This window comes from Lepidochelys olivacea, assembly GCF_965140295.1.
Source record: "Lepidochelys olivacea isolate rLepOli2 genome assembly, chromosome: 1".
NCBI classification, from domain to species: Eukaryota; Metazoa; Chordata; order Testudines; family Cheloniidae; genus Lepidochelys; species Lepidochelys olivacea.
The window spans coordinates 200,365,424-200,385,337 of record NC_140411.1 but is presented as its reverse complement, the minus strand read 5'-3'; the positions used below and the strand labels follow the sequence as shown (position 1 = coordinate 200,385,337).

Here is a 19,914-nt window from a genome sequence, read left to right as displayed (position 1 = left end):
GCACCTTAGAGACTAACCAATTTATTAGAGCATAAGCTTTCGTGAGCTACAGCTCACTTCATCAGATGCATATCGTGGAAACTGCAGCTCACGAAAGCTTATGCTCTAATAAATTGGTTAGTCTCTAAGGTGCCACAAGAACTCCTTTTCTTTTTGCGAATACAGACTAACACGGCTGTTACTCTGAAACCTGGAGAATTATGAACACTCACATCCTGATAAACTGTAAGGGATGAAATGGAGTCAGTTTGGATCTAATTCACAACAGTGTAAATCTGAAGCAAGTGACATGAATTACACCACTGTAAATGAGAGCCAAATCAGGCCCAGGTTAATAATCTATAGTGTCAATACAATCTCTTCATTCCAATAAAAGATACATCATGCTAACAAAATGCACAAACTATTTCAATTCCACCTCATACAAGTGCCATACTTTGTCAGCTCCGACGGATCAGTCATGCTCCATTTTCAAATCATAACCTCTGAAAAAACAGTAGTGACACCATTTCTAGCACTGACTGCAAAACACTGAAGCGCTAATAAGGGCTAAACAGAGGGCACCTAGGCATATGTCTACCCTTCAATACCCTGCACCTGCATATGTCTACCCTTCATTTTTTGTGTCATGTACTTATCCTTAGGATGAATAAAAAATTAACTGAGTCAAAAAATCACTGCAGGATTTGCTCTGCAGGCTCATTAGCAGATTTTTAGAGCTGAAATCTTTCCAAACGCTGGTTAAAGAATTCAGATACTAAAGTGAGTACAACAATATAAATGTCTACATAGACAAGATGACCAAACAAAAAGAAAGGGCACACGACTTTCCTCAAATGTGCAGGAGCATGGCAAAGGATCCGGATGATGGGAAAAATGTAGGAAATACAAATCTAGTTTTATTGAGACACCACATGACTAGTACTCAGATTTTCCATTTGTACTTCCCATGAAAGATGGCACCTGCAGAAGCACAGCGTCTTCTAGGGCCAAGTTGAGGTATTGTTTCAGTACTACATTCACCACCTATTTCCTATAAGTCGATACCAGAAGTGAAGACTACAAGTAGGTCTGCCATGATAGTCTTATGTTCCCAGCCTACCCTAGCTAGAACTGCTAGGAGCCAGCCTAATCTGCCACTGAGAGAAGAGGGGAGAAACAGCTCATCTCTCCATGAAATTCCTGCCTCAGGCCCTAAACACTCATGTATGCAGAATGAGCTTCTTCATCAACCACAGATGACTACTTCAAGACCACTTTCTTCCCCTCAGTGACAGTGTCCCTTTTCACACAGGGATTCTTAACAGGCAAACCTGGAACAAACTAAGCAAAACTGGGAGTTCCCTTCATAAGCCTCAAAATGCCTGTACAGCCAGCTACTCTTCTGAATAGCCCTCCCTATCTACACAAACAAAAACAAAAACCATAATTGGGTGAAAATTTGTCGTTTTGTTATACACAGTATTTCAACCATCAAACCTCTGAATAAAAATGTATAACCATCAAGTCTTCAGCATCTGTTAGACTTTTACGGCTTTCAGACTGAAAACAATTAAAAGCTACTGTGAAAAATCAGAGTCTTGTATTGAAACCATCTGTCAAACTAAACTATCCAAAGACACTTGTTCTGTTGATGATTCCTCCATGTAAGAAGAAACTGCTTTGTTAACTCTACTATTCTAATCAGTGCATCAAGTGTTTGGGATTCGGTTAAAAGTTCATGGCAGTTCTCAAGTAACAGCAATGTGAATCCCTGGTACTATCCTCGCGCTAGTGACTGTGTATTGTGAAAGAATCATAGGGAGAATGGCATGTCGACAAGAAACGTAGAGTCAAGAAGGAAAGGAACTATCAATATCTAACGTTATAATTACCCAGATTGTTATGATGACTAAAATTTGTAGAATATCTTTCATACCCAACACCGTTTACAGACTGAACCACTTTACCCACCAAAGGCAGCCACCTCTGAGGTAAAATGGGACAGTTATTTCCCAACACACAGTAACATTACACAACATCTTAGCAAAAACAACAAGGAGTCCGGTGGCACCTTAAAGACTAACAGATTTATTTGGGCATAAGCTTTTGTGGGTAAGAAGCCACTTCTTCAGATGCATGGAGTGAAAATTACAGATGCAGGCATTATATAATGACACATGAAAAGAAGGGAGTTACCTCACAAGTGGAGAACCAGTGCTGACAGTGAGTGAGGACAAATACCATATCCAGCTGAAACTGATGGGGGATTTAGGCAGACATAATACAATTATCCAAATTTGAATTTGGCCAGGACACTGCAGTCAGCTAGTCTGTATGTTGAAAATGTGTCATGAGATTTTTAATGACTGTGGAGGTCAAGAATTGGTCCCAACAGCACTGTGTCTCTAACACTATGCCAAGGTAGGGATTTAATATTGACTCAAAAGGAAATATGCCACTGATGCCCCAATTGCAAGTAATGGAACTTGTTTGAAAATCCTGTTTAAAAACAGAGTGGTTCAAACAGTTCATGCTAGGCTGGCAACACTATGGTTTTACTTTGATTTTTCAGAGGGAAGAAATGTGTTTTACACTGCAATGCATCGTTACAATTTATGGCACTATATGTATTACTAATAATAATCTCCATGCTACAGAGCTACTTGTATAAAATAGCTACAGTGTATAATTATTTCTTTCAGTTACTACAGATCATAGACCTATCACAATCATTCAAGAGTCCATCCTTCTTTTATTTTTGGCCCAGATGATTTAAGCAAATGTGTGTGTTTGCAACAGAGAAAAACTAACCAAGGCAGACAGATGTTGGACATATCTGCATTAGTAATGAAACTAAAAAGCCTGAAAGGGACTTGGCAAATACTATAAACCAAGTGCTATTGAAAAGTCCTGTAATTCATGCTTCAGTTAATATATATTTCCTATTAATGAAATTCAATCCTGATGGGAGCTGGCAATAAAACAGAAGTAGTGCATGAGTTTTTGACATTAAAATATAAATCCCTTGTATGCTGCACTCTAATGTAGAAGCTAGATTTCAATTCGAAATAAGATTTTTATAATAGTAGGATTTTTTTTTTCTGGATGTAGTGTTAAAGGTGAACTACGTTGCTTTAACAGGTAAACATGTCAGAATCCAAATTAGTAATGGACTTCAAAATTACAAGTAAATTCATGAAAACATATACACAGATACATAAACAAAATACAGAAAAACCCTATTTAGTTCAACCTCATTAGTCCAAAATTCCCTCTGATAGGAACCTAGATTATGTCACTTGATGTGAATCGTTGATCAGTAACTGCCTCAATTACTCATCCCTCCAATTATTTTATTATCCCCAAAATGTTCAGATGAAATGAGATTTCATTTACAATAATTTTCTCCATCATTTACCTGCTCTGTAAACAGTTGATGACAAGAAAACCAGATGCCCTGCACTGCTTTAAGCATCTATGATGTCATCAACTCTGGCAAGACAAATTTAGAAGCTTGCATTCAGCTTTTGGCAGGTGTCCTTCCTTTTTCTGTGTAAGAAAAATATCTAGATCCATATGCTTCCTAGTGCTGGCTGTAGTTTAACATTACAAGATCGGGTTTTAAGCAGTCCTGGCAATGGTTGTGCAGCACTTTCCTTTGCAAGCAAGAATTATGGGTGGAATTCTTTTGGAGCATTATGCCATTTATTGGGTGGTGCCAGCATCTTTAAGGAAACGATTCAAAACATGTTCAGTTTTCTCAGTAAACAAGTTGTCTACAGGCCTCCATGAATGTAAGGTGACATTGTACAGCAAAGGATATAATATCTGTACAGACAATCATAATACCCCATGGGTGATGGGCAAGGAAGCCAGGCCCATACATAGGAAGGGTGGTCGTTGGGAGATAAATTGGGAAAGGCACAAACAAAGAACTGCAAATGCATCCTTGCTGTTGTACAGATTACCTGAAGCCCTAGCAATAGAAGTATTATTTAAACCTACCCAAACTGCTCAAATGCACTACAAACAATTCCAAGAATGGATGAATTATGGATGAGGATGGTATTTTGAAGAAATAAAAGGTCTGTGTGGGGCGACTGGATAGGCAGAATAGGTATGGGAGTTGGAATACTAAATGCAGGCAATATAGAAAATCTGCAAAGGAAATTAGGTTATTCCACGAATATAGGAGACAATCTATGGGAGGTGGGCCAAAGGCAGGTGCAATTCCTAAAAACCAGCACAGTCCTCACGGAACATTTAAAAATTGCTCTCCTTAATCTAATCTGCAATCCTAATTGGGGAAAAGGCTATGCTAAATGAGACATGGGCCAGACAATTTGCTATGGCTGAATTACATTTGTTAAGCGATGTTCAAGGTATAATTAGGAGCTTATTCCATGGACACTAGCCAGTAGAATGGAATTCTTTCTATTCTGTAAAAGTGAACGTTAGTTCCTGAATAGATCCCAGGTGGTGGAAGGTTACACTTTTAAATTGTGAATGGACCCAATGTACTGTGCTGGCCTTCAGTCCCTTGAATGGAACTCTCATAAATACCTATCCAATCATTAATAATGGCATTTTACATAATGAGTCATTCATGTACCCTATGAAAGGTAATAAATGGGCAGTAAAGAACAAGGCAGCAAGGCTTGGTAATGCAGATTTCTCTGTATGTGTAGAGGATATTCAGGAGGGGTGGGTTTATCAGCCAGGATAATTGCAATTGGTAAAAGGTGGGTGTGGGAACACGAGTGAGCACTCCCATCTTTTGGGCCCCGAGCCATATTACATACTTAGGGAATGGAAAGGTCTGTCTCTAATAAATTTGTTAGTCTCTAAGGTGCCACAAGTTCTCCTTTTCTTTTTGCGGATACAGACTAACACGGCTGCTACTCTGAAACCTGTCAATACTAGTAATGTGTAGAGTGTCACCTTGGAAAGGCACAGAAATTGTGTAAAGGTCTCAGAAGGCACACAATACAGCAAAGTGTCATTAAAGAGTATAAAATTGGGAAATGAAAATTGGCAAATTGTGCCCCACATTATCACTCAAAATATAACCTGGTTGGGGGAGATTTGTTTCATAATATAAAATTAGAGATTCCGCTATCAATGCATTGGAGAGCCTTGCTGAAGTCTGCAGAGGTTGTATGGGGCACTGCTTAAGAAACAAGCAAGACGTCACATATCCTCAGGTTAAGTATGGGTGAGGATGTGAACACTATCACAAAATTGGGAAAAGACATTACAACAGCAGGAGCCAATAACTGGTGGGATGACTTAATGCATTCTAACATGGAGACTGAAATACAACACCTGATCCTGCAGCCAGTGACAATCATGTGCCTTATGCAAGGGTTAATTATAATCTCTGTGTTTTTGCTTCGTAGGGTGGTTGTGTTTATATCGACGCAAAATGTTCAGCAAGACCTTGTGTGTTCTGGGCCTAACATCCCCAGGCCCATGTATGGCACATTAATTGGCAACAATATCTCATGCCATGCAAGAGGATGTGCCGGCATTCTTGAGATATGTAGGGCATGGAATTGGGTTGTGTGTAAAGAGGCCACGAATAGCAGCCTAGCCCTGCTGGTTGACATTTTATGGCCCAAGTCATGTTTTCCCCAATGGCTGGTAGGGGGTCCACCGCATAAAAGTTAATTGAGTGCAGAACCCATATCTAGCATTACTTATGTAGGCATGCCGTGACAACTAACAGTGAACAATGTAAGGACAGGGCTAGGAATAATCATCGAACCGATGGTCACCTGGATCAAAGGACTCTCCCCATGGACTTATTCAGGCAGGACAGAGGAGCAAGACAGTTGGTAGTGCTACTGAAATAATGGACATTCTGTATGGAAGTATTGGACAAGAATGGTAGTACACAGATGGCATCTTGTACCACAAAGGCCACAGATTTGCAGGAATATTAATATGCACCAAGCAGGGGGTGTTTTTCTGGAGACACCCTGAACTGGAAGAAACGGACAAGTACATAACAGAGGACAGAAACATGGCGTAGTGGGTGCACGTAAAACAAGAAAAGGAGGGGATATGTAGGATGTAATATGTAGAATGTATATTTTAAGTGTTGAGACATATGAAAAGATGCCAACTTGTCTGGCAAGGAAAGAGAACAGCCAGGTAAAAGCCAGCAACCTGATCAGGTAAACAACTGGGTCAGCAAACTAATCTTAGTGCTAGGCAGAAAAAGCGTTTATGCAATATACAATGAATAACTTTGCAACACTGTATTTAAGGCGAGCACCTGAATGAATGTGGAGAAACGCTTGCATTTAACCCTATATTGTGCCGTTTCAGCGGACTGATCTCTCACTGAAGCAGCAAATAAACGACATCCTTCTTCAGCTCAAAAGTCTGTCTGTGGAACTGCACTCTGGGTGGCGGGGAAAGAACCAGGTCTGCACTAATAACTTACGCTGGTATAACTATGTCACTCAGGAGTGTGAAAAATCCACACCCCTGAGTGATGCAGTTATAGCGACCTAACCCGTGGTGTAGACAGCACTATGTCGACATAGCTACCGCCTCTCATGGAGTTGGATTAACTACGCTGAGGGGAGACGCTCTCCCAACCCCATTCACTTCAGTGAGATGACTCTCCCAACTCTCTTAGCCAGGGTATGCTCCCAGGGGGCCAAATCTCAAGGTCCTTACTCAGGCACCGATGCAGCAAAGCTCTTAGGACCAGATTTTTAAAGGCACCTAACTCCCACTGAAATCAATGTGAGTTAAGCACCTACATATCTTTAAAATTTGACCCTTAAGCTTGCATGTAACTTCAAGCACATAAATAGTCCCACTGATTTCAGTGAGAATAACCGATGCCTAAGTGCTTTATTGGATCAGGGCATCAGTTGTTAATCATGGAAAGCTCCCAGTGAAGTAAATGGGAGTTCTGCCTGAGTAAGGACTTAGTAAAAACTGAGTAAGGACCTTGGGGTTTGGCCCAGTATTTGTGCTCAATACTATTTCTGGAGTTTGTACTTCTAAAATTACTAAGATTTCTCTTACTGATGCTCATGTCAGACCTTGATGGGTAGTCACTAGGGGAAAATTTACTTCTATGTAATTCATATGCTAATAAGACCACAAACCAAGCCAAGCTGATCAGATTGTGTATGTTTTGGGTTATGAGAAATCACCACCCTGCTTGTAACTCTTTTGTATTTACCAAATCCATACCATGACTGAAATGTCTCCACTGCTAGGAGGACATTGTGAAAGGTCCATGCTCCCCCCATCCCTTGCTCAAAGGTGCACCTTTATGTTTGTTCAGAAAGCTATGTAATTTGGGTTATCTCTGAAAGTATGTTTTCTTTTTTCGGAGTTTTAAGTGAATCGCAGTTATGATAAAACCTGCCAGCACTGTCACTGCGCCAGAAACCGTGTAGGCAATTCCCAGGAAGAGGTTACTCCCTCCACACCACGTGACGGTTGAGAGAACCACCTGCTTTTTTCCTTTGAATTTGGTAACAGGGAAATCTGATGAGGCAACGTTAAAGTTTCATTAACAATCAGGATAAAATGTACAGTGAGGAGTGTGCAAAAAATACTCTTTAAAATACACAAGGTGGGGATTTTTGCATTTGTTGTAAAAGTCTTTTATGGTGCTTTTAACTATTCTGTATCCCCTTGCCTCTTGTTACCAGTGGGTCCACAACCCCCAAAATGGCTGGGTGTGGGTAAGAAACTCACACACATCGTGTGCATCTACAGTCTTAGCAAGATTATTGAAATACACCGGATTCTTTAATAATATGATGTCAAATTCATCCTCATATTGCTATGTACTGCACTGGAGCTGCATCATAATATTTAAGGGCAGCTTGCAAAAATTACTGGGAAATGAGCTTTTTGGGTGCTATTGTAATGAAGAACCTTTTAGCATTTTCCTTGACACTCCAGTCTCTGACATGAGGACACTCCACATAACATTCTTGTTGCATCCCCACCTCTCAATTCTAAGTCACGTTTATTCATCTAAGGCGTTGTCTACATGGGAGAGTTTTACCAACTATGCCAAAGTAGTTATTCAGGTGTAACCCCATGTGTGGACATTTTTATTCAGTTTAACTTAAACCCCTTCCCAAGCAACATAAGCCAGTAGCTCTCAACCATCTAGTCCAGTGGTTCTCAACCAGAGGTATGCGTACCCCTGGGGGTACACAGAGGTCTTTCAGGGGGTACATCAACTCATCTAGATATTTTCCTAGTCTTCCAACAGGCTCCATAAATAGCACTAGAAAAGTCAGTACAAACTAAAATTTTATACAGACAATGACTTGTTTATGCTGCTCTACATACTAGACACTGAAATGTAAGTGAAATATTTATATTCCAATTGATTTATTTTATGATTACATGGTAAATATGAAAAAGGAAGCAATTTTGCCATAATAGTGTACTCTGACATTTTTGTATGTTTATGTCTGATTTTGTAAGCAAGTAGTTTTTAAGTGAGGTGAAACTTGGGGGTACGCAAGACTCCCGAAAGGGGTAAAGTAGTCTGGAGAGACGGAGAGCCGCTGATACAAGCTGAGCTAGAAAACAGCCACCTTGTAGTACAATAAGGGACATCTCCATTGCAGTCAGGGATGTTAACGGCAGCTCGTGTAAACGTCCCCGTGCTAGCTGTACTCTAGCTAGCTCACTAAAAACAAAAGTGAAGATGCCGTGGCACAATCTTCAGCATGGACTCCACAAGCCTGCCTGACTCCCAGGATACGTACTCACTAATGTAGCCCATGCTGAAGTCTGTGCCACGGCATCCTCGCTTCTGTTTTTAGTGAGCTAGCTCTAGTACCTCTAATGCAGAGACGTCTACACAAGCTACCATTCACAGCCTTGACTGCAGTGTCGACATGCCCTAAGTGTGTCCACACAGGTGGTGAGAACAGTATAACTATATAAGTATAAATTCACCCCTCAGGTTATGCTGTGTGGATAAAGTCTAAGCCCTTTTAATTCCCCACCATCTGTACCAAAGCTGGCACTGCCAGGCTTTGCCTCCAGCCAAAGGTCAGGCAAGCAGTTGCCTTAGAAGTTAGATCTAGTGTCACACGGCCTGATATAGGGCCTTTAAGAGACATGTCTTAACTCCACCAACACAGGCTGCAGGATATCCAGGGATTCCCCCCAAACTAGATCTCCCTCAGGTTTTTTGTTGTATTACTGCCAAGCCACCATACTAGCAGGCATCTCTTTTTTTACCTGCCTAAAAATTAAGGAGTACCTTGGACATGATGAAAGGATACTGTAGGCAATGTGGAAGGTGTAATTCCCTGCTGGGAGACCATCAGCAAACTGGTTGGTATGGCTGACGCGACGGTAAAGGTTTCTGAACGTGGGAAAGGCTGACACACGCATCCAGATGATTAAGTCGTCGTTTAGATAACCGTTGTTCCTTTCATCCTCCTCATCCAGTAAATAAGCTGGTTTCTGCCAGTAAGGAGGCCTTGTTGTTCCTGGGGAGGAACAGGGATGAGCTATCAATGTTTAGAATGCTGCTAAGACAGGTAGTTCAATTATTTAATCCTTCTGGGTTTCTGATGTTCAACCGAGAATACAGATCAGACAAAGGTTCTGTCCAATATTCACAAGACATAGAGCCAATCACACTTTCCATCCAAAGATCTCAGATCACGTCTCAGACATTAACAAACTGAACCTCACAACACCCCTGTGGGGTAGGTAAATAGTATTAGCCCCATTTTATAGATGGGGAAACCAGTGCAGGAGAGGCAAAGTGTACAGGAACAGTATCCCACTCTAATCATAAGAAAACTTTCCCTCTGCATTTAATTGTTCACCTTTATTTTTCATTTTTGTGCATTGATTCCTTTCTGTATACCTACAAAATGCACTAAAAGAGCAGTAAACATATGCATCTTATTTGTCATTAATTTGAAAAATTTTCTACAATATTTAGAAGAAGAAGAAGAATATTGAAACTACTTAGATGGTTACTTCTTAAGGGACAGGGACTGTTTTGTTGTTCTGTGTTTGTACAGGACCTACCACCATGGAGTCCTGGGTCCATGACTGGGGCTACTATATTCTACTGCAATACAAACTAATAGTAATAACAAAACAGTGCTAATGAATATACATTTAAAGATGGAACAAATAGGTGATTCCACTTGGTTAACTCCTTTTGCCCAAGACCTTTAGTGGGTGAGGATGGTGCGGAAAGTAGTGGGGCTTCACTCTCCTGACATTCTAGAACATCTTTTTCTCTTCATAGCATCCCAGTCTCCTCTCTAAATGTGGCATAGTTCCCCATTGAAAAGTTGGAGAAGATCTCGTGAAGTTGCTCTCACAGTGCTTCCTCTGGACAAGTTACCTGCCATCGGGAAGAACACATAGACCCGTCTCCCAGAAATTGTGCATGTCTCAGGAGACTTCCACAAACAGAAGGAAGACTTTTATAATAAGGCAGGGCAGTGGAATCATTCTTACCTGCAAATGCAGAAGAGAGATTGTATGATGTTGGATTCCGAAATTTCACATTTTTATCTGACCACCAACTATTTCCAGTCTTCAACAATGGGACTTGGATAGCAGTGTATGAGTTAAGATAGTAAGAAAGTTGAATAGAATCTGCAGGGAGATCCAAAGTAATACATGTTATTAACAGGTCTGCAACTTCCAATGGTCACTCCAGTAGTCAACATGACCAACTGAAACCTTAAACAGAGAGAAAGAGAGAGAGAGAGGAGAGAGTCTTGTGAACAAACAGAAAGAAAAGACCGAGAGAGGGTTTTATCATTACTTCATCATGTACACATTCTGCGTGCCTCACAAGTAAAGGACCATTCAAATTTCCTGAGTAAGAGCACCCTTGGAAGTTTTAAAAGCTGACCGTTTCCCTACTTAATGACAGGTTTCAGAGTAGCAGCCGTGTTAGTCTGTATTCGCAAAAAGAAAAGGAGTACTTGTGGCACCTTAGAGACTAACCAATTTATTTGAGCGTAACATCCGATGAAGTGCGCTGTAGCTCACGAAAGCTTAGGATCAAATAAATTGGTTAGTCTCTAAGATGCCACAAATACTCCTGTTCCTTTTGCGTATCCCTACTGAAAATTCTCCTTGCGTCACCATGACAGAATATCTACAGCTGTATTTCATTTACATTCCTTGATTCCTCTGTGATCAAATTCTTGGGATTGTGTCACCTGAAGCTTTTTGTTTGTTTGTTTTTTGAGGAGCTAGCGAAGGAATGATAGTTACAATCTATGAGCAGGCTTACTCTCCTATTTACCCCTGCCTTGGATTTTGTTAGGTAGTGTAACTGAAGTGAATGTGATCCTACTTGCTTGAAGTCTCCACTTGCATTTCTGAAGCAGGTTCTATAATATGCAAAAATCAAATGTCAAAGATATATGAAGAAGACTCCTTAATTGAAGCTGCTATAGAGTGACGAGCCTTTATAGCTTGTTACCAGCAATTTCCTTGAATCATCTTTTCCAACATCCAAAAAGAATCTAAAGGAAAGTGTACTAGAGTCATGCACCACCCCTTCATTTTCATGGAACAGAATGTGCATCTTTGTCTATGTTGAGAAAATATGGAAAGATAATGTGACAAGTAGCTACAACCTTAAACTGGTTTATTTTTTTAAAACCTGAAAACTGTAGTTCTTTATTAATTAGCTTGCCAAAGATAACTTGGTAGCTTCTGAGAACAATGTCAGGATAGCTTTCTCCCTGTAAAATCCTGGTGGAGACAAGGGACAGGCAGTTTTTTAGCTCATTGTATTTATTGAGGAAAACTCCAGGTGAGGGGTTTAGTGTTGACCTCAGCTAGTAACATCGAGGTAAAAACTACTCGTGCCTTGTCTCTACCAGGATTTTACAGGGAGGAAGTTATCTTGCTGTATAAATGCACTTTTTCTTTTGCAGTAAAGATATAACCCAAGGAGTCCATGTCTTGAAGAAACATTTTGATTTGTCTTCATGAGAGCGAGGCTGTGTCTACACACTGAAGCTGTGAGAAGCGGAGAAGCTATATTAGTACAGCTGCATCCATACTAGAGTTGCCGTATCAGTATAACTATATTGGTTAAAAAAAGATTAGATTCTGTAATCAATGTAGTTGTGCTTGTACAAAAGCCATTGACGTGCAGACCTGGCCTTATGCTGACTTAAAACTGGTTATAGCAGTTTAGCTTGCACATGTAAATTGACTGACAAGTTAAATCACTATAAGCCAGGATTATTAAACCAATGTAAGTACGTCCATAGAGGGGTTTGCATCAGTTTAGAAACACAACTTTAGTTAAGACAGTGTAACTGTTTGTGTAGACCAAGCCGAGATCAGATTCTCCATTTCAAGAATGTGCCACACTTTTAAACCGGTCACCCTAGGAAAGCGGAAGCTGAGTTTTCCAGGCCCACTCAATAGCCTGTTGTCAGGCTAGGATCAGGCGATAAATTTACTGTCTCCCTCTTTTTCTAGGATACTCAGTTCCCCAATCCTGCAGCTGGATCATGTGGGTGGACTCCCGCACTCACATGGAGTCTCACTGAGTTTAGTAATGTAAGTGGAGTCACTGCAGTGCAGCATGTCGGGTGCCACATCCACTTTGGCCACACCTTCGAACTGTTTAACATCCATATAGGAGAGAGCCAGACAGAGGTGCCAGGATCAGACATGCAGAGAACATGCAAGAATCAGCACTTAGATGGGGCTCTGTGAGGTCTCAGGGGCACAGAGATATTTAAATTGGTTACATCTGTGCAGGCAAATAAATCCGACATGGAAGGTACTTACCATTGAACATGCTGTTGGCAATGGCACCGCATGGAGCCATTGGAGTTCCGTTTGGATAGGTTGTGAAAGGCGCACAGTTGCTGTTCTGAATCTGAACTCAAGGTCAATGGACAATTAGAAATGTCTTTTCCTCATCAACATTTTTTTGGTCAATCTTTTACTCTTATTTCCCCCCTTTAAAAAAAACAAACCCACCCCCCCCCACCAAAAAAACCCAACAACCCAAAAAAGAAAACCACCAAATATCTAAGAGTGCTAGGAGTTGCCAGTGCTTTCCAGTCACATTAGAGATGGGCCCCAAACAGAACGAGACTGGGGTGAGGCGTATCTGCCGTGGTCTAGTGGACTGAGGGGGTATGTCTACACAGCTGCTGGGAGCATATTCCCAGCACAGACTGTTGCTGTGTGACAGATCCCCACAAAGGGAAAACCAACTAACTATTCAGGGGAAACTGTTTATGTGGGAAACTAAACATACTGAAAACTATCGAGATTTGTTTTCTCTAGTCTCTTTCTTTCTGTTATATTCCTATTTTACATATAAGAGAGTGGTGGCAACACTGAAAGACCAGCTTAGGTCTGTTAACAGGATTATAAAAAGGTTTTGTTCCATCTGCATGGTACTGGGAGTCCATGGTATAATCACAGCGGGGCTACAGTGATGTTGTAACGGTGTGCCTTAACACTGCTGTAACTGCAGGCTGATATGTTCAAACAAATTGTTTTGGTTGCCGCAGTTTGTCGGTACTCCATTTGAGACCTCTTAAAGGGGCCTGGCATTCGAAGGGTGAGTGCTCTTTTAGTCACTTTTTAACATAAAGGCTGCATCATAGAGAGGACCTTAGGGCCCATCTAGACTAGAATTATAAATAACAATTACAACCAGCTCACAATGATGTATTCCCCGACCCAGGTACAACATAGTTCCATTTTTCAGTGTAGACAGGACATTTACCTGCATCCCCAAACTCTGCTAAAATGTTGGACTTATTTAAGCCTTTACCATGGATTGAAGACATGCGTAAAAAAATGGCTAGGTGCCATCCATTCCCCAGGACAACTGTCTTGTAGCTGTGTCCCCAACTCGTGTAGATTGGGTCTAAAACGGCTAGCAAACCTCCAATAAAATCCAACTACTAATGATATTGCTGATAATTCTCGGCACTTGTGATCTGTAGACCTCAAAGCACATTCTGATGAAAACTCCTTTTCCAGGCATTGAAGTCAGTCTCCTTCCCTGTTTGCACACACATGCTACAGCTTCTACGACAACCAAATTGTTTTATCAGAGTTACAATGTGTGACCGTTGCTTCTGTACTTAATACCGAAGCTTTGCAACATCCCTGTGAATTGTTATAAGTGGGAAATGCTAGTAGAAAAGTTTACAGTGCCTTCTAACCTGAAGGAGACAACACTCACTAAAAAGTTGAGAAAGGGAGCTTACCCCTTGCAGCTGACCACATTTTCTATTCCCCACAAATAAGATGGCCAGGTCTAGTGCTCCAAATTTAAAGAAATTGAGGAATAAAGATATTGAGCTCTGGCTTTTTTTATGCACTTTTGGGCCCATCTGGTTTATAATCACAGCCTACCCTGGAGGAGAAATAGAGGGGCTCTGTTGCAACAAGAGACCCAGGAGAAACTCCGGTGATCTAAGGATACACAGCAACAGAGGAGAAACATTAAAAAAATTAAAATAAAAAAGGTAAATGTGGTTGTAAAACCACAAAAACTCGCAGAAGGACTCAGAGGCAGGTGTAGTACCAGAAACGACTTTTTAACCAGAGAACCACACACTATGAGCTTCCTCACCCGATGAAAATATTAATGATGTAACAAAAAGGAATACACTTACGTTTACATCTTCACCCAGCAATTGTGAGTCACTTCTGGAGAGGACATACCGACGGTGGTTCTGATAAAAGTTTTGTAGACGATAGTAGATAAAAACATCACCCTAGAATTCAAAGGAGAATAATATAGGATGAGGAGAGCATAAACAAAATAGGCCATTTTTACAAACTGTTGGGAAAAAATCCCGGAGGGGGAGAGAGAGGGGGAAGGGGGGCAGCCTGATGGATTTGTTGTTTACATTTCAGCTGACTATTTTAGCAGAAACATTCACTTTCCTTGGGCTTGTGGGTGGAGCATGGACAGAATACCATCATTCTCCCCACCCATTGCTTTGGCATCGCTGAACTACATGAGTAGTTCCATTGAGGTCACAGTTTTTTTATTTGGAAAGGTTGCAGGATTGGACCCCCAGTTTTCTAAATATGTTAAGATTATTAAATTCAACTATCAGCATTTAAAAAAAACAGATGTAAAGTAATTTAGCACTTGTGAAAGGTGCTGCACTGAGAGTGCTGTAGATTGAGGGTATAATTGTCAAAAATGCTTACCTGACTTAGGACCCTATGTCCTATTTTCAAAAGAGACTTAGGCACTTTTGGCTCCTAAATCCCTTTTGAAGAGAGACTTGGGGCTTGTCTACATGGTGCCACAGACCAGTCAGTGGGGGCGTGAACTGCAGAGTGCTCTAGCAGTCCCAGGAACACCCTGCCGTACTGCACACCTTGCACGGATATAGTCCACAGGATTACGTAAATGCACACTCGATACCTTTTAGTTTGCACCACCACGATCTACATGGGCCAGGTAGAGAGCAACATATTAGAGCATTCTGCAGTTCACACCCCCATAGGCCTGTCTTTAGTGCAGTGTAGACAAGCCTTTAGCCCTTTTGAAAATGTTGAGTCTTGAATCTACAGACCAGATCTCATACAAGCAGCAGAAGTACCAGTTTGTACATGCAATATGGGAAACTGACATTTTTACTTTCCATTTTAAATGTTTTCAAACCTTGACACATTCTTACGGCTGAAGGATTTTCATGTCTAATGCATTTATAGCCCCTTTCACTCTGAAAAACTCTAAAGTTGTGGGAAGAGCTACAGGAGTTTTACTTACCAAAAGTGGCCGCGGCTTCAGTTTTCTGTCTCATCTGAAAGAAGGTCCTACCCCTGCTGCACAGTACCAACTAACACCAGGGTGTGGCCCTGGGTCCCTACTGGGGCATTGACTCACTACTGATTCAGAAGAAAGAAGTCACCTCTTGACTCAACAGCACTTCTTGCAGCACCTGTTTTCACCTGGGAGGTCTCCAATCTAAGTATTATGTAGCCTGATCTTGCTTAATTTATGGGATTTGCCAAAATGAGTAACAAGCAGGGTAAAGGCACATCTTTTGGGTGTAATCGTGATGTACATATCAGTGGTGACATATTATTACTTTTTTGGAAGGTGTGCAGTACTGCAGGGTGTTCCTGGGACCGCTAGAGCACTCCGCAGTTCACGCCCCCACTGACTGGTCTGTGGCACCATGTAGACAAAAAAGTTTGTTAGGTTTGTGAAAGGTACTGACATAAAGCCCTGGCTTAGTGTCCTTTACAGGACAAAATTTATACTTCTTACACATCCCGAAATACAGGAGCTGGGGTCTGTGGGTGGTTTCACACCTTCACCTACCAGCATATTTTCCTGCAGTGTGACGTGCACGGAACAGTTGCATTCTTTATCCCAGTTAGAGGAGTTTTCACGCAGTTTTGAACAATTCAAACATATGTCCGAATAGTTAATCTGTCAAAGAAATAAACAAGCAAAGATTATATTGGGGTGGACAAACTACGGCCCGCGGGCCAGAACTGGCCCATCGGGGCTTTGGATCCAGCCCATGGGATTGCCACCCCGGTGGCCAGCACCATGTCCCTGCGGCCCCCTCTAGGAGGGGGAGCAGAGGGCTCCGTGCGCTGCCCTTGCCTCCAGGCACCGACCCCCCACAGCTCCCATTGAACGGGGGCACCCTGATTCTCCAGCTGGCTCTCTGCCAGCATGGGAGGAGTTTAGATTGCCCTGAGAGCTCACCTGAATTCACTCAGCTGGTAACAATCCCCAGGGGCTGTCTGCCAGATGACAATACCTGGAGTGCTGTGGATTCCTACCCTCTAATCCTGAGTTGCAGGGGGTTTGCTAGAGGAGCCAGTTATGCTGCCGCTGCACGCACCGGGCACCCTCGGCAAACAAACAAACAACAAACCAGGGAATCCCCAGTTGGAGTGTGGGGGATGAAAACAGTTTCTGCTCTTTTTGTGCCACCTGAGCAGCACAAAGAGAGTGGAGCAGGGGTGAGAGGCATGTCCACAGTAACTGGGGCAAACACTATGTTGGAAATAGCATTATTTTCTCTCTCTTTAATATTTTGCATTTATTTAGCACCTTTCATCCGAAACAAGTGCATTTAATAACTGAAAAATAATACCATCCTACTATAACTTTTAGCAAACACTTATAATAAGGGCCGATAATTAGTTTTTACTTTTATATTTTTATCCATTACAGTGTACGCTCAGACTACAAAATATAAGAGGCAAAGTTTGGGCTCTGAGACTATCCTAATGGAAAAACAAGCCACATTTTTTTTCCTGTAAGGTGACCGGCCCACGCAAATCACCATGTACTATTTTGTTTGGTTTTTTCACCCCACAGGCCAAACAAAGAAATAATCTAGCTGTCCTTGTCAATTCTAGTGCGTGCTGTATATACAAATGGCAATGTGGTTTAGCGGTTTGAAGAGAGAACTGGGAGCCTCGTTTGCTGGCCAACTGACTCGCCGTGAGACCTCGTGTAAATCATTCTGTGTTTTAACATACCCCGCCCCCTGTAAAACTGATGTCAAATTACCTAATTACAGCTAAAACAGGTTGAATTATTCATTGTGAATACTATGAGTTGCAGATTTATTCCTCTTTTCTGTTCACAAGTCAGTCACAAACCAAGCAATTTTTTTTTGCTGGTCTATTCATTATCCAGGGTGTGTGATTGGTACACATAGTATTGTACTGCTTCCCAACTGGATGACAAATTTTCAAAACTAGAGAAAAACAGATAATGCACTTCAAAAACAATTTATCAGCCTAGTAATTTTTGCTAGAATTGTGAAACTGTCAAGATTCATGATCATTTACACAAATACTAGCTGTCTAAACATTCATAAAGAACAAAATAATAGGAGGTAACAAGTCAGTGGATTGAATTTAATACTTTGATTTTGAAATTGGCCTTAATATTCAACCTGCTCGACCTGCAGCAGCCATCATTAACAAATGAGGAATCTCTTGTGTTTTAGGATTCTGGCTTGTCAAATATTTATTGACATTTTTCTAGTGCCTAACAATACCAAAGTCACCACAGTTTATTTCCTTCCCTAAGCACAGGGACAAATGACAGACAGTGTCCCGGATATTACCATCTGGTAGATTAGCAAATGCTGACTTTTTAATGGTGACCACTTTCACATGGGGTATTGTGGGTTCGTTTGACATCTGGGGTAAAAGGAGTACATCCATGATAGAGTTACTACCCCCCTTTGGTCTGAAGCACACACACAGTTATTTTCTCCCAAACATGAGCCGCTCTCTAACAACACTCACCAAGAAAACCACCCAAAACAAACCTGGATTTCTTTGACACTTCTTGCAGATAATATTAGGCAGATTCCCATGAGAAGGCAGAAGAGTCCAATGATAAACAAGCTGGAGAGGACAGTCGGAGCTGTGAGCTTGGGCTTCCAGGCTGGCAGTTTCTGTTGTTTAAATGCACTGTTATCTGGACATCTGGAGGGACGCTCCTGTGCTCCTTGGCTGTTCTTATTTTCCATGCTGTTGCCGTTGGAGAAGGGTGTGTGGTTTTGGGGGTGGGAAGGGTAAGGGTGTCGGTGTTAAGATTTGGTCTCAACTTAAATACTCTCTCTGATGTTGGAGGCTGTGTTGTTTCTATAAACCTTTGTTACTTCCTGGAATTACTCATTAACTAGACCTTTCTTCCTCTGTTCAGGCTCATCCTGTCCGTTGGTGACCTCAATCACCTTAATCAGCTGGTGCTATCAGCCACAGGTGTACTTTAGTCAGAGTCATAGGGACTGCATCCTAGACAGTCCGGACTCTCTGGGAAAGTCACCAAGAGTCTTTTTCTGCTGCACCACTTAGTACAGTAGAACCTCAGAGTGACGAACACCCCGGGAATGGAGATTGTTCGTTACTCTGAAACGTAACTCTGAACAAAATCTTATGGTTCTTTCAAAAGTTTACAGTGGAACATTGATTTAATACAGCTTTGAAATTTTACTGTGCTGAAGAAAAATGCTGCTTTCACTTTATTTTTTATTAGTTTACGTTTAACACAGTACTGTACTGTGTTTTCTTTTTTAGCTCTCTGCTGTTGCCTGATTGCGTACTTCCGGTTCCAAATGAGGTATTTGATTGACTGGTCAGTTTGTAACTCGGAGGTTCTACTGTAAAGAGTTTATTAGGTTTCACTAAGTTCTGAGCTATTGATCACTTGCAGGGCCACTACCTGCTACCTGAAAGGTCTGTACACAGTTTGGTCCCTTACTCCCTCTCTTCCCTTTATTTCCATAGTCACCCTAAACGGAGCAGTGTTATCAAAAGCAAAAAAGGCTTTTACAAGAGAATGCTGTGTTGGATGACAATGTGAAGGGCTCCTACCAGTGTGAGGCCCTGGGGGAGAACTTACCAAGGGAGGGACTGCAACGCCCTTTGTAAGGGCACAGCATTTGGAGAGTTGGTATGGCCCCTTTTGAGTTCCCCAGTGCTAGCTTTGGTACTGTGCACCCCTCCCCCTTTTGCACTGAGAGCACAAGATCCCCAAAGGAAAGATCATCCTACCCTCTTCATATCACCTCTCCTTAGACCTGATCACAATCTAGTCAACAACATAACCAACACAGAAGCTGCAGGTCACGGGAGAGATTGAGCAGTGAGAGAACAAGAGCTAAATAGTACAGGCTGTATCCCAAGTTATATTCCCTCATACTCACTGGCTGACGTGCATTATAAATGGGATTTGTTTACAGATCACACTAATGTTTGATTAAATAAATTCCTATTAAATCTCATCCAGATACAGGCAGTTTTGAATTTTAGCCAAAAGCACCCAGAAATGTTTACTCAAAACTTTGTTTCATTTTTCAATCAACTTGAGTGTTTCCTACTACAGATATCCGTATTTTGCTAACTAGTCCAATGAGCATGTTTTACTCTATTTGC

At 41.5% G+C, this 19,914-nt stretch overlaps 1 protein-coding gene across 1 annotated transcript; it reads right to left on the bottom strand.

Annotated features, from left to right (window-relative positions):
* Window positions 1-2,049: 2,049 nt before the first annotated feature.
* LOC311525386 (cell cycle control protein 50C-like) lies at window positions 2,050-18,612 on the bottom strand. The gene is made up of 7 exons (XM_084637497.1): window positions 18,303-18,612; window positions 16,319-16,429; window positions 14,646-14,747; window positions 12,790-12,880; window positions 10,477-10,617; window positions 9,273-9,482; window positions 2,050-7,500 (listed from the first exon to the last, which is right to left on the bottom strand). Exons 1-7 carry the CDS (start codon window positions 18,504-18,506, stop codon window positions 7,313-7,315), a joined length of 1,047 nt encoding a protein of 348 aa, XP_084493623.1. The 5' UTR covers window positions 18,507-18,612; the 3' UTR covers window positions 2,050-7,312.
* Window positions 18,613-19,914: the final 1,302 nt, after the last annotated feature.